General features: G+C 47.5%; 4 protein-coding genes across 5 annotated transcripts in view; 1 reads left to right on the top strand and 3 right to left on the bottom strand.

Annotated features, from left to right (window-relative positions):
• LOC6597290 overlaps nucleotides 1-24,871 on the top strand; it is a 67,829-nt gene that overhangs the window by 26,623 nt on the left and 16,335 nt on the right. Inside the window, exon 2 of one of the 2 annotated variants that reach the window (XM_026990617.1) lies at nucleotides 18,400-18,566. The gene's annotated coding sequence lies outside the window, so the exon portion shown is untranslated. Of the gene's footprint in view, nucleotides 1-17,667; nucleotides 18,567-24,871 lie in introns of those variants that run through there. The other variant, XM_002022395.2, reaches the window with a different exon arrangement.
• Nucleotides 259-23,960, bottom strand: LOC6597418 (eye-specific diacylglycerol kinase). Its single transcript, XM_026990610.1, has 11 exons — nucleotides 23,819-23,960; nucleotides 21,923-23,469; nucleotides 6,529-6,667; nucleotides 5,609-5,812; nucleotides 5,404-5,557; nucleotides 3,446-3,857; nucleotides 2,547-2,727; nucleotides 2,074-2,498; nucleotides 1,713-2,006; nucleotides 1,429-1,655; nucleotides 259-1,340 (listed from the first exon to the last, which is right to left on the bottom strand). Exons 1-11 carry the CDS (start codon nucleotides 23,906-23,908, stop codon nucleotides 892-894), a joined length of 4,122 nt encoding a protein of 1,373 aa, XP_026846411.1. The 5' UTR covers nucleotides 23,909-23,960; the 3' UTR covers nucleotides 259-891.
• Nucleotides 8,966-10,267, bottom strand: LOC6597419 (nucleosome assembly protein 1-like 4). The gene is made up of 2 exons (XM_002022391.2): nucleotides 10,249-10,267; nucleotides 8,966-10,173 (listed from the first exon to the last, which is right to left on the bottom strand). The coding sequence occupies exon 2, from the start codon at nucleotides 10,156-10,158 to the stop codon at nucleotides 9,280-9,282; it is 879 nt and encodes a 292-aa protein (XP_002022427.2). The 5' UTR covers nucleotides 10,159-10,173; nucleotides 10,249-10,267; the 3' UTR covers nucleotides 8,966-9,279.
• Nucleotides 12,621-13,801, bottom strand: LOC6597420 (nucleosome assembly protein 1;2). The gene is made up of 2 exons (XM_002022392.2): nucleotides 13,726-13,801; nucleotides 12,621-13,643 (listed from the first exon to the last, which is right to left on the bottom strand). Exon 2 carries the CDS (start codon nucleotides 13,627-13,629, stop codon nucleotides 12,631-12,633), a length of 999 nt encoding a protein of 332 aa, XP_002022428.2. The 5' UTR covers nucleotides 13,630-13,643; nucleotides 13,726-13,801; the 3' UTR covers nucleotides 12,621-12,630.

A 24,871-nucleotide genomic window follows, 5' to 3' on the forward strand; every position in this document is an offset into this window, starting at 1 on the left:
AATGATTGAATGCATGTTAATCGAATGCTGAATCGATGAGGGAATGCTTCGTTTTTACCTCTTCCACTTCATCACTTTGATGGGCTTGGAGCCAATTTGTAAATCCTCGTCTGTGAGTGGAATTTTCGTATATATAATCGACACGTATCGATATAGATCGATGAAAAGAGTTGTAGAAATTGTTAGTACACCAATTGAACGAGTGAAAAGTGAAATCATCAATCAAATATAATTGTAAAAAATACTTAAAGAATAAGTTTCAAGATAAGTAGATAGATTTCAACGATAGCTAGTTCAAACAGATAATCGATTAGTCGAACAACAGACTGATCGAACGTACATATATCGGTATCGACAAGTACGATATATAGACAGATACATAGAGATCAAACGGATATCGGTGTATCCACTACCAGAGAGGAGCCATAACCTACCCTGGGGGTTTCATTGTGTGTGGTTTCTAGTGTGTATGGATATTGGGGATATCTTGTTCGAAGGTATACCGGAGGTGGTGTGGAGACCGGAATACGGTTTGGTCCTTGCTACGGTTAACTGTTAATGTAAGCCGAGATTATATACCATATCGTAAGTAATCGAGAGAGAAAGATTGGTTCGTATTTAATGCTCTACTTACATGCTATTGTGGCAAGGACTAAGCTGTATTCGGTTCCTTAAGACACTGACATATCGGGAGGTGTTACGAGTGGGTGTTTGTATGTTTTTTGTACTATGTGCTATGTGAGTGTCTGTTCTTTTTGTTAGTGGCTAAACGTGCAACAGCACAACGTTCGCGATAACAGATGACGATTGAAGATAAATGAAACAGAAGAGAACAGGGAGCCAGGGTGGAGTGTCGGGAAAGGAAGAGACAGCCATCCCCTCTCCGAATGCTCAAAGCTGGAACCGCTTCTTGCGAAAGTGGAGGTGGCAGAACATGCGTCTATCAATGAACGGCAGCTGAGCGGCCACCTCACGCTGGTAGAGCTCCAGCCGCTCTTGCAGCGGTAGCTCATCAACACTGGTGGCAACCGCTGGTTGTGCCACCTGTTGCCCTTGCTGTGGCTGTGGCTGATGCTGTTGTTTTGGTGGCCAGCAGGCAGATAACAGAAGAAGCCTACCGGTGCTGCCTGGTGCATGGCCCTGGGCCTGGTCCATCTGTCGGCGCTCTGTCTGGGCCTGACGCTGCGAGAATGCGGCAAAGGAGCGTTCTTGGTCGGGTGTTTGGGGCATGGTGGCGAGTTCGTGATCCAGAATGAGTAAATCGTCAATGGCGATGTCACAGATGTAGTGTAAATGTTCCTGCGCCCTGTCGATGCGGAAGTAGTGCTCTGCAGTGCAGGCTTTCAACGGAAAAGAGACAAAAAGGAGAAACATGAACTCATAGATTATTTGTGGGGCTATGCAGATTGAGGCTCGAGCAGGACTTACCGTCTACGAAACACCAGTCCTGCGATACCTTCGGGTAGGTGATGGACTCTTCGAACTTGGCGTTGAGCATATTGCGGACATGATCCAGATCGCATTGTGAGTCGATCTCGATCTGGCCGAGCTTGTTCGCCAGCTTACTGAGCATCTCCCTTTGGTAGTGGTATTGCTCATACTGCTGCATCGTAATGCGCAGGATATTCAATTGAAGCTTCTCCAGGGGATTTACTCTGTGATTAGAGAAGGGTTTAGTGGTGGACAGGCCGCGTCCGTTGAATATCACTCACTGGACATCGCCACGTCCATTCTTGCACTTGGTCAGCATCAACGCCTTATTCAACAGCTCGATCTCAATGATCGACGGCTTCACGCGACACGCCTCACCATCCACCTGCATCGGTATGGTGCGCTTCGTTATGATGCGCGCCTTCCGGCACTGGCAGATGCAGGTGCCGTGCATGCCCGCCTGCAGCATCGGCAACTGGTAGGTGGTCAGCCCCACCACCTCCATCAGGCCGTCGTCAATGGTGGGCTTCGTCGCCCCGAACGAGTCGTTCCACGGGTGGGTGCCGCCGCCATAGCTGCGGAAAGGGAAAGTGTTTAGATCGCCTCATCGAACAAAATCTATAGCTCATTCTCCTTTCGCACCTGGGTATGTTCAGGAAGAGGACGGCATGGCAGCCGGCGTCCCGCAGCTTGCTGGTGAAGTCATTCCCATCGCACTCCAGCGTCACCCACTGGGAGAGGTTGCGGTACTGGCGCAGGATCAGATCCTTGCCCCCCATCTGGCCGTAGTACATCTTGTTGCGCAGCCGCGAATTGAAGCGCTCTGGATGGGCCTCCCGCGCTTCGTGGAACTCCAGTGCGATGTGGGCATCCACCCCGAACGAGAAGTAGTTGTTGATCACGTTCAGGGGCACGTTCGCCTTGCTGCGGTCCATGTGGTCATCGCAGACATCGTCGTTGGGCGTGACCTTGACCCGCCAGCGGTCCATGAGGACGCACTGCGACATGCCGATCTCGCGTAGGATCTTGCCCACCGGTTCGTCCGTGTAGCCCTGACAGGAGAAGTACTATAAGGACAGTGCAATCGAGGGTATCACTGGGTATAGAGTGCTTACCCCGCCCCATCCGAGAGCGCGAGCGAGATCGTTGCCCGTCCCCAACGGCAGCACACCGACGGCCGGGCACGGCGACAATGGTGGATGGATCTGATCGAGGACGGAGAGCACCCAGCCGACGGTGCCATCGCCGCCGCAGGCCAAAACCCGAAGATTTGGCGCCTTGCGGAACATGTCCAGACTTAATGGTGGGACGAATGAGAATGCAAAAATGAGAATTAAATACAGATTTGCATGAACGAAAGACTATAGCTATAGCACTACAGTGCCCAAAGGTGGCACAGATCGAAGCTTTCTATAATGAAATGTATCGATTGTGTCTAAAACTATCGATTGACGGCGGGAGATGTGAAATATCGCTGAGGGTATTTCCTTACACTTAATCCAGCTTACAAATGGTGTTTATATATGGGATTATGATTGAAATTATTGATAACTTAATTCTGATTAATTCTCCATATTTACATGGCCTTATCGGAAAGGCTCTCTCGCATAAGGACAGTCTTTAGACATGGCACACGGACATTCTCTTCGCAAAACTTTATAGGAAGGAGTCTATCGACTAAGGACAGTCTTTGGACACAGGAATTCCTAACATACTATCCAGTATAGCGTACACTGTCATTCTCTTCTCATCTATGGATCATATGTACATAGGTGTATTGCCACCCTAAGGTGGTGCCTACTATTCTAATCCCACACGACTAGCAACATTCCTTAAGTTACTGATTGTAATTGACCATTAAATATTTGAATAAATTATATTTCTCTATCGGATTAAGTTTAAGTCCTGAACATAGCATTACGATCCGTCTTTCTATCATTTCCCTGCTTAAAAACAGCTGTTCCTGAATGATTCTCTGCCTGGGAAAATCTTGAAATTCTTAAGTACTACTTACCCCATTTTGGGACCTCCCTGTGTTAGATCAAAGACCTGGCGTGGGTTCAGGAGATGCTGGAACTTGCCGAGTAGCTTGACGCCCTGATTGCCACCGGACTTGGGATTAATAAAGACAATGACCGGTATTACCTCCGGCGATGGAATGGGCTTCACGATGAATGCGCGCGGTTCTCCCTTCTTCTCGTCCTTGCCCTTCTGCCGGCGCTGGGTCTGCTTCTTGCCTTTGCCACCGGGACCGCCGGGTCCGCCGGGTCCGCCAGGTGCCCCAGCTGCAGTGCCACCGCCGGCTCCAGCAGCGGAGGAGCCGGTGGCAGCGTTCTTGTTGCTCACCCGAATGGAGGACTTGAAGTTGCCCTTGTTCGGCAGCTTGACAATCCACGATGGCGGCACAATAATCGGTGCATAGTTGCCTGCGGAGAGTGTGGGAGTAAATGAGAGAGAGAGTAAGCCAAGATGGATAGATGTTCGTTGGTTCGGGGTTTAGGCCCTGGCTGGGCTAATTGAGTGGAAAGTGCTTGAGGATTGCCAAGCAACTAAATTCAATTTTCCTTTTCCATCCAATCGCTAGAGCAGGAGTGGCAGCAGCAGTAGCAGTAGCAGTAGCTATGGTAAGCCCCAGCATAAGCGACATACCAAAGAGCAATTATGAATGCCACAGCCACAGCCACAGCCACAGCCAGTGGCCAGTGGGGCATAAAGGCCACACAGCAGAGTCAGTGGCAGTGGCAGTGGCAGTGGCAGTGGCAACCCACTCTCCGGGGTAATTGTTTTCTTTTTCCTTTCTTTTTGCGCGTTGTCTTGACTCCATCTTCGTGTGGCAGTGGCACCAGCAATGGCTGTGTCTATGGTCTATGGGGCAAGTGTGCGTAATGGGGGATGGCCTGCCACACGGAGAGTGTGTTAACAAGATGCTCATTGAGACACTTTATGGTGGAACGTGCGAGTATTTCAAGGTGGAAGCCTTGAGAGGAGTCTTTAACTCGACTTTAAGTTAAATAAAGGCCAGGATCCGGGTCCGGGTCCGGGTCCGAGTCCGGGTCCGGGTCCGGGTCCCTGCAGAAGTAGCCTGCCTCCTTTGACAAGTCTGAAACGAGGTTAAACTTTGCCCTGCCCTGATCCTAAGCCAAAGGCAAAGGAGAAACTTAAACAAGCAAACGATTAAACCTACATTTGACAGAATGAAGTTGAGGTTGAGATATTGCCCAGGACCCCCTTGCTTGTATGTATTTATCGTGGAAAATGGTATGGAAAGTCCACAAAAGAAAAACTACTTGCAGTCTGAAGTGTGTGTGTTTTTTAGTTTGTACATTCCTGAAAGCTGAAATATTGATATTGAATATTGAGATTGAAATCAAAAGAATTGAAATGGGAATAAACCAAAAGAAAAAAGCACAACAATCCAAGATAAGTGGAGAATATAATTATTCTAGAGGATTTTCGACAAAAAGTGCTCCTGAATCATTCATGGATCAAGGATAAATAGTTGATTAAAGTCCCACAAAATTAATCAATGTCCATCGAGATGTCGAGTAGAAGAGACCCCTAGAGAAATGGACATACAAATGCCACAATTTATTATCATTTGGGCCATAAACTGAACTGGAACTGAAGCCCACAGAGAAGGATACACAAGGATTTGCCAGAGCAAAGGCCCAAAAAAGGGTTATGTTCCAGCCGGAGCCGGAGCTGGATTTCCTTTTTTTGTTTGTTTTTGTGGTTAGGCATTCGGTTTTAATGCACATATTTTAATTAAGCTAACGGACCGCAATTTATTTGCATGCACGTCACGTAATTAATCAAAGGACAATGGGCAGGAGGCCGTCGAAGTACATTGTGGGGCAAAAGCGGCACGAAAAGCAGGAAAAGCACGAAAAAGCAGGAGAGGAATAGGTACACAGATACAAGGGATACAGGGTATACAGGGTATGCAGGGTATGCAGATACAGATAAACTTACCGAGACGACACTCTTCGCCGATTTTCTCCTGATTGAAGCACGTGTCCTTGTTGTGATAGATCTCATGACACCAGGCACAGGACAAAGCTACAATTTCTTTGGAGCCAAATAGCTTGCTCTGAACGGCCTGCGGTATGGATTCAAACATAATATTCTAATTTGAATAGTTAGGGGAGCAACTCTACTAAAAGGCGGGAATACCAACCTTGCCACACTGCTTGCACTTCCCCTTCTCCATCTTGCGGTGCACCCAGTGGTGGTGGGTGGTCGTCTGCTCCCGGTACTGCCTGATCCCCACATCCCGATAGGTGGGCTTGCACAGCAGCGTCGGCTTCTCGTTCACATACGGAATGCAATTGATGTGGGCCACCAGCTGGCAGGCGGAGCACTTCAAACGCTGGCCGCTCTTCTGCAAAATAGCCACAAGCACAAATCGAAAGGTATTACACTTTAAGCTTCAAGTACTGATGGCCTTCCAAGCAAAAAAAACCCCTACTAAAACCCATCGATAAGCCCTCGATTAGAGCTGGAGTTTATCGAACATCGGACATTGTATCGAACAATCGAGTTCGTAGAACTTTTCAATTTAAGTATAATATTCCTTTTGCTAATGTTATTTCCACACCTAAACCTCAAATGAAGTGTAATCCATATGTGTTTATCTGTGGTCTTTGTTGGACAAACACCAAAAGTGATGTCTAAATTTGAATAAATTGGCAAGAAAATTATCCTTACGGACGGACAGAGCACTCCTTTGAATGGGAGATTGAGATAAGACATGGGGCTCTCAATCCCACTACTGCTAGCCCCACTTCTGGCAGGACAATGAGCCCCTAAGATAAAGTACATTTTCGTTACATTTTGGCAGCTGCTGTCCTGCGGCCAGGACATGCGGGCTGATGTCACGCCTCCAATGGGGATGGCAATGGGGAAAACGGTAAACGAAAGGAGCCAGATATTGCGTGAATGTCGGACAGGCACGCAATAAATAAATTACGCACACATGTACGTCTCCCCCTAATTGAATTGAGGGAAAAACCACCCAGGCCCCCACTTATCCGTTGTTCTCTGAAAAAGCAAGCGATACTCGGGTCGGGGGGGAAATGGAATACGTACTGAACTTACAATGCACTCCTCGTTGAGGCAACAGAGATCGCCGGAGGCCGACGAGGTCTTCCAGTAGTGCTCGCCATTAATTGCATTCTCTGTCCAATCGGGCACAATGCGTATGGGCCGACGGGCATTGCTGCCTGTAGCGGTACGCCTGCTTGAAAGATACGAAAAAGAAAACGTGCGCTTAAAATTGGTTTTACATTTTCTAGGGTTAAGTGTGGTAGGCGATGAGGTTTTGCTTGGGTTAAGGATGCTATACCATTTCGGAGGTTAGTTTTTCACTCAATGGCAGCATCTCACCTCTTGCGTCGCCACGCCCCCAGCGAGTCGAGCTTCCTTTGTCGAAATGCCGACTTTCGTTGCATTCCAATGGAGGAGCGTCGAAAGCGACGAACTGTACCCCCTGCTGCACCCGCAGCTGCAGCTGCACTTGTTACACCTCCTGCACCAGCAGCCGTCTCCGTCCATGCAAGCATGGGCATGCCCGTTCCTGTTTCAAAGCTGTCACTGCGCTGCAGCTTACGACGTGCTGCCTTCTGCTGCTGCTGCTGCTGCTGCAGGAGCAGCGACTGCGGCAATGGCAGTGACTGAGAAAGCGGCTGGCTGCTGTCGGCCGCTGCCTCTGCTGCTGAGCTACTGGTACTGCTGTCGCAGTCGCTGTGCTCAGCGTCGTCTTCTTCGTTTTCGTCTTCGGTTTGGAATTCCTCACGCACTGCATGCAGTAGCCGCTCCATTCCCCACACCCGCTGCTCTGCTGATGGATTGCTGCTGCCGTTGCTGCTGGCGTTGCTGCTGGCGTTGACGCTGGCGTTGGCGTTGGCGTTGGCGTTAGGGCTGTCGCAGTTCAAATAAGATATGAACATGGCACTCTCTTGCACAATTGCTTCTTCTTCTCAGTCTACTCTTCTTCTTCTTGTGTGTGTGTGTGTGTGTGTGTGTGTGTGTGTGTGTGTGCACAATGCTTTACATCTCACTTCAGTTCATTACACACTCCACTCCACTCCACTCCACTCTCTTTCGCTTTGATTTCTCTGTCTCTGTTTTATCGCCGCTACTGCTGCTGCTGCTGCTGCTGCTCTTCCGCTGATGCCGAGTCTTTCCCGAATGCGATTTCTATACCGTTTTTCAAGGGCTCTGTGACTGCGATTCGTTGGCTGATTTCGCTGCTAATTTCGCTGCTGCTGCGGCTGTTGATTCCACGGTCCGTGTCTCTGCGGCTGTCATTATGGCGCATAAAGATTCCGACCGGAGATTTTGTTTGGCTTTTGCCTTGTTATTACACACGTATTTATACACTTTCACTCCCTTTCGGCGTGTACGCTATTCCCATTTTCTGTTCTAAATTACGATGTATATTTTAGCATTATTCTGCCACGAGAGAGAAAGAGTGATGCAGGTAAAACTCTTCTGCAAAATATTCTTTATTAGATGACCGCCTTTCATCTACTACAAATAACTATAAATAATACCACAATCGAGAATGCCTTTGAATAAAGTGTCAAAAAATGTGGGGAAAAAAAAAATACCAAAAAGCAAGCCCAAAAATCTCTGCATTTTTCTACTTTTTCAGGAAGTGGCGCTCGTGGGTAATAATCCCTTTTGCCACAAGAGTATAAACAATTCCCCACAGAGGAGTAAGCATTTCCATTCAAATGGGTTTCATTTGGATATCAAGCCACCGCCGCTCCCCCCTCGCCAATCCCCTGCCGCCGCACCGCCAGTGTCCAGAGCGGTCGGGGCCGCCCATGCGTGTGGGCTTAATAGCATTTGTATACATTTTGTTTATATGCATTGTAATTAAATTCTTATCAGATGGCAATACACGGGAAAAATGTGACTCGGTTTTTTGTTCTTGTTGGTTGTTTTTTCTCTCTGTTTTCTCCAAGGTAAGAGGGGTCCCCCCACCGGGCTACGTGCCCCCATAATGCTAGTCCATCTGACTCTTCGGGGTGGCAGGAAGCGATAGGGTGCAGGGCTTCCGGGGCGCAAGGAGCACGGATGGGGGGGGGGCATTCCCCTTTTATTGGCCTGGAAAATTGCTGGTTGCTTTTCGAAATGGCTTGCAGATTTTCCATGTCAATTGTCAACGTTTACGGGCCAGCCCCAGCACCCCCCAGACCACCCCCTTGGGTGGGTTTTGCGTGCTGTGTTTTTTCGCGCCTTTTTGGTGCGGTTTTTGAGCGCGTTTTGTGCGCTGTTTTTGACGCGCCAACAGCAACTTTTGGCATCCACGCTTGATTTACGGTTAAATGTAGCGGGTCTCAGTGTGTGTGCGTGTGTGCGTGTGTGTGTGTGTGACTGTGACTGTGATTGACGTGACCTATGCCCCCATGCACAAAGCAACCCCTCTATAGCCTCAGTGCAGTGGAAGACCACTTGAATGGAGCGCATGCCCCTAAGCGAACGGCACCCTGTGGTAATTGTAATCAAATAAAAAGAAGAATAAGGATTGCGCTCGAACCATTATAATGTCAATTGGGTATCTTCTCTTACAGATTGTTGTGAAATACATTTCGTTTGTGTGGCATGTTTGTGTTTAAAATTGTTGGGGCCAGTCACTCTTTGAAATATTGTTGCACTGCTTTGTTAGCTTTGGAATATGGTTTGTGTCGCCTCCATCTTGTGTTGTGTTGTGTGTGTGTGTGTGTGTGTGGATGGAGTATCCAAGAAAGGAGTGTCTGGCATTTGGTACTTTCTTGGAATTGCTTGTTTGAGAATTGTGAAATATGTATGGGAGCTTTGAAGTATTTTGTGTTTCTGCACTTATTCATCATCATCATCATCATCGGTTGAATTCCCGCCTACGGCCTCGATCGATGCTCGTTTATTCTCCGACGACTCTGAATCCGAGTCCGAGGAGCTGGTAGTGCTCTGGCAGTCCCTTATTTCTCCGGTGAAAAATATGACTGCTTTCGGCACCACCCGTTCCTTGAGGTAGAAGCCCATTTGGAAGTCACTCTGGAGAATCGCACTGATCTCGCAGTATTTGGGGTCGCATTTGCTCGCTGGCAGCAGGGGCGGACTGAAGTAATTGAAGAAGGAGTAGGCCGCCTCATTTGGACAGAGGGGCTTGGTCCAGTGTATGGTGCACCCCTCGGTCTTGACGATCTCGGCGCCATCGTAAATGAGCGGAGTCTCCGGATCAGGCTCGCACTTCAGGTAGTACGTTTTGTTCAGCACAGCGTCCGAGAAGTACTCGTTCGGATCGAAATGGAAACTGATTACGAACCTAGATGGATTGCTGAAAATCCGCGTACTGATGTCGTTCAAGTGGACGAGAATTTTCTCATCATTTGGGCGAATTATCTTGGAGTAGGAGGCCCTCAGCACCTGCATCCAGAAGCTCTGCAAATCGCCACTGGACTTGGACTCGCCGTCGCCGCGGTTCTGCTGGCGCACCTTGTTCAGCAGCTTCTTGCGCTCGTCGTAGAGCACCTGGTACCGCGACTGGTACTGCATCTCCAGGCGGTAGATGTCCGACTGCATCTCCATGTCCAGGTCGATGGTCTCCTTGAAGATGGCACGCAACTCCTTGATGGCCTTGTGCTCTTCGGCGGAGAATATGTCTTTGCCCTGCTTCTTATCGGCATCATTTTGTTCAATTGCCACCACGGCGGACACTTTGGCTGCTTGTTTCTCCATTTTGATTCGTTTTTCCTATTCGGTAAATGAAATTTTCACAAAAATTTGTCGCCGCCATTTTGACAGACGCCTGCCATTTTTCACACTTACTTGAACTTTTTTTATTTTTTTTTTTTGGTTAGAAAATTTGTAAAAATCACAATTTAAGGTTTTTCCGAGAGCTAACGATCCGTATGGCAGGCAAAAACTGTATGAGCTATATGTGCCTGGATACCCGACTTTTATACTAGTTTGAAGTGTCAAAAATGTTGCTTGTCATGGCCCGCTTGATGCCGAAAAATGTAGAATGGTAAAAGCATCGATAGCTTCAAGCCAAGTACTCGATACTTTCTCGATAGCTAGCACACTATCGTGACGTGGCCTGTGATCTCGTTCTGCGAACACACATGGAACATGTACCGATGTTTTTTTCACTATTTCCGAGTAGGTTTTGCAGTCCATCTCTACAAAACGCGATTTCTTGACATGAAATATTTGGCAGATGCTAAGATACTATCGATAGGGACAAAAGGTGACACCAAAACATCGGTCTGAAGCTGGGTACTCGATAATGTACTTGTTCCTACTATCGATGGATCGATGCCGGGCTGGTCTCCTCTCTAGTTTGACAGCTGTAACTTTTCTCCAAGTTTCATTTTTATTCACAAAATCAAAATTTCTTGTTTAGGCTTAAAAAAGTTTTCGAATTTAGTTTGAAATCAATTGTCGGGGCGTGCCTGAGCCGCGTTGCGGCACTCCCCGGCGACAGTGAGGAAAAACCATTGAATAGGGGTAAATTTTTGATTGTTTCGCAGCATTTCTTCAGTTAATAATCTTGCGCCTTGCAATAGTGCATATTTCAGCGGAAACAAATCGAAAAGACGTTAACACACGCCCGAAGGAAGGGGCAGATACAGGAGCGGGATCTCGATGATTTCAAGGCGACGAGAGCTGCAACAAAGATGTTGCAACAATCAACACAACCCTCGGGCATCACCCAGGACACCCTGTAGATCTTCGATCGATCGATCGGTCATAGATCGGCAACGGGATGCGTAGTATAATGTTAACATTCTGCAAATTCTTGCTGCCCATGATGACTGAGACGCTGCGGTTGCTGGCTGCGTATGTCGAAAGTAATGGACCGCTGCATCCATGCTATAAAGATGTGCATGCCACCGCCCACCACGTGCTCTTTGAGGTCGATGAAGCGGTTGGAAATCACAGCCCGAGGGCCCACCTCAACATTATATACTGCCAAGGCCCATCTGGCAAAATGCGATACACAAATTTTGCAGCCATAGCACACACAAAAAACCCAGTAACCATGTAACATTTGTCTATAACGAAATACAAAATGCCGAAAACCAATTATGAATATCTAAAGATGCACTGTCTGTGGGGATTTCTGCTCTTGTGGTTGTGTCTCCTGGTTGCCTGCAATTATACCCCAAGAGATCACAAAAGAAACTGCAAGTCTGGGGGGTGGCAGGCAAATCGAATGGCAAATCAATTTGCCAAGTGCAGTGTCTTGGCGAAAAGCATTGACACAGTCCCTTGCCAAGAACGAAGGATGCTGAAATGGTTTTCTGCTAATAGTTGATCAAATAACATTCCCATTTTGCTGCATCTCGAGTGTCCGCCTAAGCCTTTGCTGTTGCCTTCGGGGCACAAGGCATAGGGATTCTCATCTGCCGAGAAATTCGAGTCTTCTGGCTGGTCCGAAAACGTTCGGTGGAAATTAATTTCGTGCAAACATTTTGTCAACTTCGAAAAGCCAATTACGGCTGCCATTGTATTCCCTTCGATTTTCTGTGCGTGTGTTCGTGTTACAAAAGCCACCGATATGGGAGTTTGTTTTCCCATAAATGACCTTGCAACAGGCAATTATTTTATCAAATATCTGCACAGGAAATGTCTTTGATTGAAATCCAACTGGAAATGAAATGCACATCCTTCGACGGCCATGGCCATGACTTTCAGGTCAAAATGTAACTAAAATTCAGGCCCTGGCTGTCATTCTCTCTCGCTCTCTCTCTCTCTCTGTCGAAATATTTCAGATGGCAGTGGGCTGTGCGGTTTTTGACAGCTTCTCAATACGAATGGAATGCGGAATGTCCAGAAATCCAGTGGCCAGAAATCTCAAGTCTTGGCTCTAGAAAAAGCAGCACAAAGAAATACAATTTTATGCTATGATTTATTTCATAGGAACAGGCATCATTGAAGGTTTTTTTGTGGTTGTTTTGTTAACAATTGTTTCGATCGCGTGGTAGACAATTGCTTTCTTAACATCTCCTTTTTGTGGTGTGTCCTGTGTCTGTGTGTGTGTGTCTGTGTGTCTGTGTGTGTGTGTGTGTGTCTGTGTGTGTGTGTGTGTGTGTCTGTGTGTCTGTGTGTGTGTGGGGGGGGGGGATGGCAAAGCAATTGTTTAAAAACTCCGTGTCTCTTGGAAGTGTACAATTGAAGTGCTTAAGTATCGTTTAGGAGCGCAACCTAATTGCCAGAGTCCATGGAATCTCCCGAGTCGAAGGACCAGTCTTCGGAGTCCAGCAATTCCCCGTAGACGTGCACATCCTCGGGCTCCTCTTCGTCATCATCATCCTTCTCGTCCTCGGAGGCGTTCGGGTCGAGGCTATCCGAGCCCGCCGATCCGGATTCATCCTCGTTGTTGTTGTCGCCGTCGTCGTCGTTGTCATTATCGTCTTCCGTGGAGCTGGACGATCCCATGGATTCCTTGATCTCACCCGTGAAGTAGTACACGGCCTTGGGTATGACATGCTCCTTCAGGTAGAAGCCGAACCGGAAGTCGTGCTCCAAGATTTCGTTGATTTCCTTATAGTTGGGCTCATCGCTGCTGTAGGGCAGAGCTGGAGGCATGAAGAACTTGAAGAAGGTCTTCCTGTACTTGGCATTGAGTGCCGGCGAGGTCCAGTGGATCGTTGTGCCCTCCGTCCGGTAGATCTCAGCGCCGTCGTAGGCCTGCGGCTCTTTGGGGTCCGCCTTGCACTTGATGTAGTACACCTTGCGCAGATAATCGTTTTTGAGGTAGACGTTCGGCTCAAAGTGAAAGACGATATCGAACTTGAGCTCCGGCTCGGTGTAGAGCTTGCTGCGTATGTCACTTATGTGGCAGAGGACCTCCGCTTCCACGTCGCCAATCTCATTGGTGCAGGCGAATTCCGGACACTGCTGGACGGCTGCCTTCAGGACGTACAGCCAGAAGTTGCCCATGTTCTTGGCCAGCGAGTCCCCCTTGTGCTTCTGGCGTAGGCCGTCAATGACCTTCTTGCGCTCGTCGTACAGAATATTGTGCTCCGGCTCGGCCTTCTCCTCCAGCGCATAGATCTCGCGGTGCAGCTTCATTCCCAGCTCGACGGTCTTCAAACAGATGCCTTTGATATCATCTATGGCCTGCTTCTCGTCGTCGCTCAACACATCGTTGCCATCGTGGTTCTGACCGTTCACTCGCGGATTGCACACGGCCGGCTCCATTGTTCGATGATTGGCTTTAGGGTTTTGGGTTTTCGGATCGGAAATTAGAAATGATTGATTGATTGGCCAACAAATATTTGTTCAAATCTTTCTTACGTTCTAGTTTTGTTTTGTTTTGTTTTCTTTATTCACAAAATTTTGCTGGTCATCAACAATAGTTGATCCGTTTACAACACTCGTTTTTAGTACCGGAAAAATACTTTTTGTGTGGTGAAAAAAAAATATAAGTTGTTAAATTGTATATTTTGTTTTTGTACTTAGATGCTGCTCGTTACGACTTCGAGCTGTAACTGAGAAAATTCCGGACTGGGCTCAAAAATATAGAAAATGTCCATATAGAAACCAGTCCAGCGCCAACTATGTTTCAGAAATTTTTCGTATTGCTTTGAGGGCAGGTTTTTGTTCCGAAAAGGCCTACTAGATCATGCCGTACGGACTCGTGACGTGGCATAGGAAAATAGCAAGTTGAAAAATTTAAAATTCGAAATTCAAATGCGTTTAATTTTGATGGCACCTTTGAAGAGTGGGAAGGTCTGGACAGACGCAGGGGACTGAAGACAGAGGTCCATATTTCTTGCCCCCGTCTTTGCCAATGAAAGGCAAAAGCTGTCGCCAATCTGCGGGCCGGCCCCCCTCCCGCACCTTCTGTCGGCCTCATTTTACAACCGATTGAGATTCAGATTCAGATTTAGTTGAAAGGAAGGTGCACGGATGGCGGCAGGGGCACTATCGCTCTCTCTCTCTCTCTCTCTCTCTGACAAAATCAATAAGAACCTTGAGATATTTGTACTTTTTTTCAATAATGACACTTTGCACAGCAGCCGGCCGCCTCCACACAGCCCACCCCCCCCCAATATATTTTTACCCGGGCTTCCTCTGTGGCTCTGCTCTGCCAAAAAAATATACAGAAAATGATTGAATAAATAAAAAATAATAATATTTGAACGAGGTGGCTGCATCACCTGTAACCCTGAGGGGGAATAAGGAAAGGGGTTCCAAAGATCTATTTATAAACGCCCACAGGAAAGCGCTTTGGCAGCTGGAAATAGATATGGTTTTTCGTATAAATAATAAATATATATCAGCCATTCATTTGGCACATTTAAGCCAATGGGAAGAGAAATCCATTTGAGCCGAAATGAAAAATTATCTGCAAGTCCTGCGTTGTGCTCGCTTTCCGTTCTCCGAAACTGTGGCCTGGTCCTTGAAATGGCAACAACTCGAGAAAAGGATTTTAAGCTAATGAATATTAAACAATGGAGCCGACCCCCCCCTCCCCCCCCCCCCCCCCTCCCACTCCCACTCCTACTCCCTCACCCACTCCACAAAGGGCAAACGAATTTAATATTCTTAATTGGCATTAAGCGATGCAGATATAGATACAAATACAGAAATGTCTGGGCAACCGGAAAATCTCTCTGGCGAAAACTTTTCAGACAAACTGCCACCATTGATGGGCCTCCTCTGGATTTCAATGGATGCCGTCTTGGGCAAAAGTTTTTCAACAATTAGTAAAATTAAACGAAAATCGAATCGCAGGGGGGGGGGGGGGGGGTGATGAGGTTCCGATTCGGAAAACTTAAGGAACTCCATCAAGGGGATAAGTACGACAGCCAGTAAGTATCTCAATTATCTAAAACCTCTGCGAATGTAAAGAAGTATCTCAAAAGAGTATCTTTTGCTGGAAGTCACTGGCAACTCCACACTTTCGACTCTTCAAAGACTCCTCCCAGCAGCACCTTCGGCACCAGTTCCAGAGACCCTATTTGTTGTTCTATCCAAGTACTATCTGTGTCCCCATTAGCACTTCCGCAGCCCTTTCCATCTTTTATCTTGCATCTTTTATCTGCTGTTGTTCCTAATCTATTGCACAATGGGGTATAAAATTTATGAATGAATTTAAGCCAACGGATAAACAAAGAGCATTGGATCAAAGACGCGTCATAGTAGGAGCGCGTGACATCGGAAAACATCGGACACTCGTAAGCAGGTGATGCTCAGGTTTTGGGTATTTTTTGTTTTTTCAGGCTGGAATCAATTCTGGACGGACGCCACTTGCTTTTTGTCTTTTTCGTGATTTTCCTTTGCCTTCTATGTAGATTGGGATTTTAATTGAAATACTTTTGTTTGCTTTGTCCGGCAGCAAACGACAACGACAACGACAACGGATGAGAAGACATCATGTTCATATTTCGGTTGTTGCTGTTTTTTTTTTGTTTGCTAAAAATACTTAAGTTAATTATAAGAAACAGCAGACAGCAGAGGGAGAGAGAGAGAGCGAGCGAGAGACAGACTTTTCAAATCTAAAACATGTGTGTGATTTTTGGTATTTATTTAAAAAAAAAACACTCGGATATATTCGTGTGTGTGCGTTTATAGGAAAACCAAACCTGGACCCTCTCTGGACCCCCTCTGGACCGTCTTTGGACCCTCTTTGGACCCTCTCTGGACCCTCTCTGGACCCTCTCTAAACCCTCAAACCTCTGAGATGTGCTACCGCCTACGGTGAAGTCTTACATTTAGATGGAAAATAATTTCTTGGTCGCACAAAAATTGCAATTGCGAATGCAGTATTTCTAAAATTTCTCACGTGGCCCAACAATTTCGTGGGCGTGGCTCGGACTCTGCCCCCTGGGTGCCCCCCTTCGATATTGTTGTTGTTTTTGGTTGTGTTTTTTTTTTTATTTGGCTGGGGAGCAGCTGCCACAACAAGCCAGAAAAAGAAAGAGCAAAAACCCAACAGCAACAAATCGACAATAAATCAAATCAAATAAACGAAATGCGACGTACTTCTGCCATTCCTTCGCTTTCCTTTCTTCCATCCCAACCCATCCCATCCCATCCCCCCCCCCCCCCCCCCCCTCGCTCACCCCCTCGCACCCCACTGTCCTTTCGTCTCATAGTTTGCCACCTTTCGTTTTTCTACTCTTTGTGTGTGTCTCTCTGTGTCGCTGTCCCCCTGTGCCTCTTCCCTTCCCTTCTGCGGCTAGTTTTCCCCCTGCATTTTCCCGCTTTTCCGATAAATGAGTGTGAAATTCTTGAAATGTCATGGCTGGCAGTTAGCCTTTTGGTTCACATGCCGCCACAGAGGCCAAGAAAACGACGATAGAAGCAGAAAGTGTAAAATCAGGAGAAAGGGAACGGCCAGAGAAGAATCTCAAGACTTGGGAAGAACAGGCAGGAACAACACAAAGACTGAGCAGAAAACAGAGAGCAGAAGAAAAACAATTACAACATTTCAATGCCTCGAAACATGAGTATATTTGGGGTTTTACGCGACACAAAAATCTCAGAATGGAACGTACTCGTTGGAGTGCGAAATCACTCATGATTCACTCTCGATGAGCTGCAATACTTTGGCCATCGATGAATCAGATGAACCAGAAGATATGTGGTGCTATTATGGTAGAATATTATTAATTTCAAATTATCAGGCAACCCATATCAAATATTTAATGATCTGCGATAAAACAAAAAAGATAACATATGCACATAGACTGCAAAATGTGATACGACACAGATTTTCCACTGAATCCAAGTACTAAATATATAGTATATACGGAGATATCTTATAGAATTATCTTATCCGTTCAATAAATATCCATAGAATCTTTCTATAACTGAAGTCATTCCTTGTAAATACTGAAAGATCTCATCATCATCTAGCATTGAACTCTGTTTGACTTCTTTGACGGGTTTTCAACCCCCTGACCTACGGCTTCTTTCATATTTATTTTCATTTTTCGGGTTCTGCTGATTTCGGTAATTCTCCTTTTGTTCGCTTTACGCTCGAGTTTTCGTTTTCGTTTTCGCTTTCTGTTTCAAGTTCATTGATTAAATTAATTGAATTTTTACAATTTCCCCCATGCCCCCAGGCGCGTTCGTCTCAATTAAAACCCATTGGAATTTCCATTTCCATTGCTGTTGGTTTCATTTTAGTTTTGGGTGGGGAGGGGGGGAGTCTAATTGACCCGTCTTCTGAGTTTAGTTTTGATTTGAACTCTAGAACAAGAATAATATTACTTTCGCACTCTTTCTCTCTGGTGTTCGTCGAAGGGTTTTACTGAATTTTTTTCCTGCAGGTTGATGGCGGGAAATCACCTTCCAATGCATACACCTTTATTTGTTTGCTTCTTTTGGTCACACTTTGAAAATTTGCTACTTTTGGTCACACTTTTAACATTTGCTTGGTAGCACTTTTTCGGGAGTTGCTCTTTGGTAACACGTTTTCTTTGCCTGCTCCTTGGTAGCACTTTTCCTTGGGTTGTTCCTTGGTAACACTTTTTCATTGGTTGCTTCTTGGTAGCACTTTTTCTTGGGTTGCTCTTTGGTAACACTGTTTCTTTGGTTGCTTCTTGGTAACTATTTTTCTTTGGTTGCTTTTTGGTAGCACCTTTTCTTGGGTTGCTCCTGGGAAACACTTTTTCTTTAGTTGCTCTTTGGTAACACTATTTCTTTGCCTGCTCTTGGCTACACTTTTCGCTCTAATAATTTTGGCTAAACTTTTTTAATTTGCTGCTTGTGGTCGCACCTTTTCTTGACCGCCCTTTGGCTACACTTTTTCTTCTGTCACACTTTTCTCATTCGTTTGGTTGTGTATTCCCTTTGCGCACTTTACTGTTCCGCCGGTTAACGTGTTGGACAGTGAATGAGTGAGACATTCGCGCGCGTTTTTCCGTTGTCTTATTTTATTGCTGTTTCTTTCGTGTTTTTTTTTTAATGAAAAATGTATATCTTTCCCGGTTTCGATAATTTTTCGGCTGGCGGCAGCATCCAACCCCACAACGCGACTGAGCAGCCCCCCGGCGGCGGCGACCGAGCGAAGTCAAAGTCAACGACAACGTCAACGGCAACGGCAACGGCAGCAGCGGTAGCGGTAGAGGTGGCGGCAGAGACGCTTTGTCACCTCAGTGCGGCTGTGGCTGCGGCAGCGTGTGGTGAGTATTCCCGCGATCAGTGATGCTGATCTGGAGTGGGCTTTTAGCTTTAAGATTTAAGATTTAAGAGCGAGAGTTGACATCAAATTGGGGATTATATATTCTCATATTTGCAGCATTACCCCATCTCTCCCTTGGCAGCACTCTCTTTAAAATTTCGTCTAGAGATAAAACTAAAGTTTTGGCCTTTATCAGCTGTTATTTTCTAGCCCTGACTGGGCAGCACTGACACCGATGTTGCTCTCTCTGCTGTGCTCTCCCGCCTGCCGGGCGGCACTCTCTTTGCGGCTTGTTGGCGGTTGCTTTTCATTTGGCTGCTCTGCTGGTGACATTTTCCTCTCTGCTCTGCTCTGCTCTGCTCTGCTCTGCGCTGACGTTAGCGCCTCTGCGGTCGCTGTGCGCCGTTCGCCGTTCGCCGTGCGCTGCTTTGTCTCCCACTTTGATTGTTCGCCTGGCATATTCTCGCTTTGTGCCTTTCAATTTGCATTTCAATTTCGCCTCCATGCGTCTATCCCACATCTGCGTGCACCCTCCCAGCCCTCCCCGCCCTCCCCGCCACACACACCATTCCATCGCAGATCGCCCCACACTCTGACGCTGTGCCTCTGCTGCTGACGTAGTTGTGGCCAGGCCACAAGTGGAGCAGCCTATCAAAGATTTTAATACCCTGGCATAACCATTCTACCTATCAGATATTTGTGATCCGATTTGGTTTTCCCTAAATTCTCTGAAGGAAATATAGATTTGTGTTCCCAAATTAGAAGAAGAACGGAATACTTGTAGATCTCTCAGCGTGGCAAGCATTTTGTCGGAATCATCATACCCTTCCCTTGAAGGACCCACAGAAAGCGAACAAATTTTTCATAAAACTTAATTGTGGCAGAAGGGCCCCCCCCACCAAGTACTCTTGTTGGTGCTGCATGCTACACGTGCGTCAACAGAAGGCGGAACTGTGCAACTGGAGCGGACCGGAACCGAAAATTGCTGCAGTGCCTGGGGGCTGTCTGTTTCTCTGTCTGCCACAGACAATTTGATTGAGTATTTTCCAACAGCTAGTATTTCTTTGGGAAATGCTGGATTGAGTGCAGGTGAAAGGCGAGCAAGGTGTTCCCTTGGAACCCGTAAAACCCCTCGATATGGCTCGGAAGACCGCAATTCCATAGCAAATACTCTGTGCCCATTAATATCCGATGGGAATCCATGGTAAAAAAGCAAATATCGCACTCCCACGAGTGCTCCATGGGTTTGCCTCTACCTCGGGGGAGTATTTTCATACAAGTTTGGGTTAACTTTTTGTTTCGCGTTCGACAGCCGCCGCCGCAGGAATGGCTGGGGAGGCCGCCAAGTCGCAAAACGCCTTGGGGGCACACAGACAAACAGGCCCACAGAGTGATGGGGATAAAAGTGGATGCCACATCCGAGCGGCGGATGAATGACTGCCGTGTCCGGCTTGCGTCGCATGATTGAATGATTTCATAATATTTTTTTCCATTTTACTGAGCAAAGGCTCGGGAGTGTGCTCGAGCGGTTCGAGCGGAAAGGAAAGTACGAATTAAACATATCATTCAGCGGTTAATGCTTCACTGAGGGACCCCACAGCCACACAGTCGAAGATAATAACATGTCACACGCTTCAGTATCGTAAATCAACAGATCCAACTTTATGATGGCCTCGCCAGTCCTCTGGAGAGCTCTAATGGAGAGAGTCCCCGAGTGGTTTTTACGCGTATGACAATCCGAGTAAGTGGCCCATCAATTGGGTCAACATGAATCGGAAATTAAAAAGGAAATTCCACACACCCACACCCACACCAACAACATATTTAAATATGAATATTTTCAGTACTTATCCTGAGAGTGCATTCGTGGTGATGATGTTTTATATGGCATATGTTACATATAGAAACGTTTACGTACCTGCAAAAGAATGCAATTATCTAGATTAGTTTAAGGAAGAATAATATGTGGCTTCAAGGTGTATAAGACCCATATACATATATAGGTAAAATATATACCAAAGAAGTAAATACAAATTATACAAATATTTGAGAAATTATATTGATCTGTAACCCAATATTCCAATTTATTAGGATACAAAAGCCCTAGCCCTGAGAGATATGAACCTCTAGAGGAAAAATCAATGATTACGCGTCATCCAGCAACGCCCCTCAGTTTGGTTTGTCACCTACATCCCAATACAGATTGTTTGCCCTTTTTGGGTAGATTTTATGGTTCTTTTTATTTTGATTCGATGTCTGGAACTCTGAACTACGGGCCTTGTTCTTATCAAATATTTAGAAATCCTTCGCTCTCTCCCTCTCCCTCTCTCTGAAGCCACTAAAATAATTAATTTTCCTGGAATGGAATCAGGTTGCCTGGCACACGCACCACAAAGAGCCCTCCTAATCTATGTAATCCATCAGGAAAAAGTTCTGAATTATCCATATCCATATCGGTTCACGTAAGTCGCGTCCAAGTAGAGCCTGGCCGGGGTCCAGGACTCCCGGACGGAGTGACTCTGACTCTGACTCCGACAAGCAAACAAATTGGCCGCAAGTGGTTCGTCACCCTCACACCTCAACGATTTTGTGGCACGCAGAGGCAGACTCTTCACGTCATTTCGGACAGGGGGGGGGGACAAGGCTCACGGACACGGACACGAGACACTTTGTTTGAATATTATTTATGGGCGGCTTTTGTTGTAATTCAAGGAAATCGGTTCACTGAGCCATTTTTTGTTTTTCTTTTTTGTATGTTTTTTTTTTTTTTTGTCGTTGTCCGCCATAATTTATTCATGCCGAGGGTCCGAGGCTAAAGGCATAGTGTACGGAAAGGCTCAGTCAGTGTCCGCTTTTGGGGGGGAATTATGAATGGCTGAGCCACAGAGACAAAGATGGAGAGTCCTTCTCTTTTAATTAGGTCTAAATCCTGGCCAGCGGACACTGACTCCATCCGCCGCCGGGCATGACATGTCTCACTCGGCCGCACGTGTCATGTCGCAGCCACATGTCCGCCCATTTCCATGTCTCGAAACCGAAAGGCCAACAACAGCAATTATGTTCTCTCTAGCCCCCAGCCAGAGCCAGAGACAGAGCTCCAAAATCGCCCGCACCTTGGCCACGTGTTAAGCTCGTTTTAATGAGTCAATTTCAAAGTTTGCCCGCCGCCTGTCCAAAAATAGATTGCCTGGGCATAAGGTATAAGGGCTAGGGATTCCTGGCCTAAAAGTCCAAAGAATAGTAAACAGAAAACATGGAGAAACAAAAAAGGATACCCGATATTGAAAATGTCCCATCGGACAGATGTTTATGGCTAGAACTAAGGATTGAAGGATGAAGTCTGTTAGTTGAACCTACCCGTAGGTGCCTGGCTCGTTGCCAGTCATGGCCAGGGCCTTGTAGCGCGCCTGCTCGTCGGTGGGCAGGACTATGTCCACGGACCGGGACCGAGTGGTGTTGATCACCGGTACGGTCAGGTAGCAGCCATCCACGGTGGGCTGGAGCTCCTCGGTTTTGTTGCCTGATGAGAGCTTCGAGAAGCACGAGTCCACGGAGGCGGCACGATCCCGTCGGAGATCCGGTACGGTCAAGTATATGTCCTGCACCACAAATCCGGTGCGATGGGCCACGGCGAACATGCCCGTGGGCGAGCCGCAGTTGGCCCTGGTGGAGGCGGCATCAATGGAGTCGGCCTTCTCGATCGACATCGAGACATTCTCGAGCGAACTGCCGGTCGGCTCCACAAAGATGGCCTCCTGCCGCGAGATGGACCGGCGTCTGGGTCGAACCGGCAGGCCCATGGCCCCCAAAGCGGCAGCAGCGTCATCTGCATCCGCCAAGGTGCAGACCGCTCCGGTGGCCATGGCTGCGGCTGCTTGCGAGGAGGCAATCGCCGGTAGAGTGAGGGCGGCGGCGGCCACAGCTGCGGTGGAGCCCAGCAGCTGTTGTCCGCTGCCAGTGGAGCAGGACGGTAGCTCCAGCAGGGGGGGTGGAACGGCCAGCACCACCGACGGGGTGGGCGACGGGGACGGCGACGGCGATGGCGATGGTGACTGGGTGGGCGAAGGCGAGCCTGGTGGGGAGTTGGGATCAATGGGGAAAGCGAAGGTTGGGAGGAACGGACAGTCGCCGTTGGTGGGGGACAGGGTGAAGGTGATGCCGCAGGGTCTGGGCGGCATCAGGGTGTTGCCGAAATACGGGGAATTGTTGGAGTTGGGCCCGGACCCGTCGACGCCCTCATCCTCGGAATTGCCCACCGAACTGTCGATGGTGTGGCGGCGCATCTGCCGCGGAATACGAGCCCGTGATTGCTCGATGCTCAAGTGGATCAGTCCCAGGTCCAGCTCAACAGCATCGTCCTCGCAATCGGTGCTCGGGTCGTTCTCGAATGTGGATGCAAGAATGGCTTGCGCCCGAGCCACCGCCTCGTTGTTCACATCGGGAAGCGGCCGTCCGCCGCAGGCACCATGCATGTCTTCGCACAGACCCTCACCGCCCACCGCACCCTCCTCCTCGTCGTCGTCATCGTCATCGTCGCTGTAGAAGCTGAGAGCGGTGAGCTCTCGATGATCGATGAAGAAGCGCTGCTCCGCTGTTATCTGGCGCTCGTACTGCTTCACCAATTGGCAATGGAAGCACGGCGGCGGGGTCTTCGGGCTCGACGAGCTGCTGCGCCGCGGCATCTTGTTGCGCTGCGGCACATCCAGGAATGCCCCCGAATCCTCGCTCGTCGGATCGATGACGGCCGAGTCGAAGCTGCGCGAGCGGCCCTGCCCAGCCGGCACCTGCAGACGATCAGCCTCCAAGGCACGCCCCTCCGCCGAGGACGAGGCACGCTGCCTCAGTCGGTTCGAGGACGTGCGCTGCGCCTCCAGTTGCATCTCGTCAAAGGAGGCGGAACGCACCTGCAACATCAGAGGGGATCAGAGGGTCAGAGGTCAGTGAAACGTGGGTGGGTTGAGCAAGCGAAGACGAAACGACAAGCATGCAAAAACAAGAACGGAGGAATCGTTGTCAGTTCGATTAGTTATCGATAACACTCGAGGAAATTAAGAAAAGAAAAACCAAAAGGTAATCGACTTGTGTATACTATCCATAATTATCGATAGGCAATAAAGTTATCGACAGCTTCAGGCAACAAGTATGACAACTAAAAACCAATCAATAAAATCAAACGACAGCCAAAAAACACAACAAACAAGACATGCAAACAGACAATCGATAAATGCTATCGACTTGCGATCGATTGTTTACCTGTTTGGGCACCTCGAGGCTGTTCTGCATTTTCATTTCGGCGCCGGTGGGCGTCCGCGAACGCGTGAAGGTCGTGCGAAGACGCTGCATCTTGCTCTCGTTGCTGGAGCTGGGCTTGGGTTCTTGTTGCTGTGGTGGTGGTGCTGTAGAGCTCTTGCTGAGCTCTGGCTGATTTGTTGTTGAATTGTTGGAACCCGTCTTGATGCCGTTTTAGCCGCTTTGGTTGAAATTTTGATTGTTCTTGTTGTTGCAGCGGATTCTGTTGTTGTTGAATCTGCTTCTGTCGTTGTCGTACTAGTTGACGTAGTCTGCTTTATTTTCAGTTTTTTTCTGGGTTGTTTCTGCAGGTGTTGGTGTACTTGTTGACACTTTGTGTTGTTGTTGAATAGTTTAAGCCGGGTTTGTTGTTGTTGAAGCTGTGCTGATTATTGTTGTAGTAGGAATTGTAGTTGAATCTTTGAGACTTGTCTAATTTTTGTTGAATTGTTACCTCTGGTGATTTGTTACTTGGTGCACTTCTTTTCGAAGTTGTTGTTGTTTTGTTACTTATGGTTAATTGTTACCCTTGGTGCACTTCTTCTTGAAGGTTTTGTTGTATTGTTACACTTGGTGCCTTTCTTCTTGTTGGAGTTGTTGTTGAAGTTTTAGTTGTGGTATTTTATAGTTTTGGTAAATAGTCCCCGTAAATAGTAAATTATTAGTCTCAGGTCTAGTTAGTGTTTTAGTTGTTGAATTGTTGTTGTTGTTGATGCTGTTGTTGAGTGTTTACTTGTTTTTATAGCTGTTGTTGAAGTGTTTCTTTCTGTTACTTGCTGGTGTTGTTGTTGTTGTTGTTGTTGTTGTTGGTGAAGATGTTGTTGAATGTTTCCGTTGCCGGTTTACTTGTTCTTGTACTTCTTGCTCTCCTTGCGTGCAGCTGTTTGATCTCGTTTTGCTGCTGCAGCGCTTGCCTCCGATTTGGCTGCTACTTCAGCCAATCGATATGCCACTTCCGGTTGGTTGGTTGGTGAAATTAGACCCGATGTGATCCTTTTCGGGTGTCGTAGGGCCAGT

Source organism: Drosophila persimilis, unplaced genomic scaffold, assembly GCF_003286085.1.
Source record: "Drosophila persimilis strain 14011-0111.01,24,50 unplaced genomic scaffold, DperRS2 tig00000606-arrow-arrow-pilon, whole genome shotgun sequence".
In the NCBI taxonomy this organism is placed as follows: Eukaryota; Metazoa; Arthropoda; class Insecta; order Diptera; family Drosophilidae; genus Drosophila; species Drosophila persimilis.

Coding starts and splice junctions, on each gene's coding strand:
- LOC6597419 (XM_002022391.2), bottom strand. CDS start 10,158: ATGGAGAAACAAGCAGCCAAAGTGTCCGCCGTGGTGGCAATTGAACAA.
- LOC6597420 (XM_002022392.2), bottom strand. CDS start 13,629: ATGGAGCCGGCCGTGTGCAATCCGCGAGTGAACGGTCAGAACCACGAT.
- LOC6597418 (XM_026990610.1), bottom strand. CDS start 23,908: ATGCAGCGTCTTCGCACGACCTTCACGCGTTCGCGGACGCCCACCGGC. Junction 5,558..5,608: donor AGTGCAAGCAGTGTGGCAAG/GTTGGTATTCCC, acceptor TATTCAAATTAG/AATATTATGTTTGAATCCAT. Junction 2,007..2,073: donor CTCTTCCTGAACATACCCAG/GTGCGAAAGGAG, acceptor CCCTTTCCGCAG/CTATGGCGGCGGCACCCACC.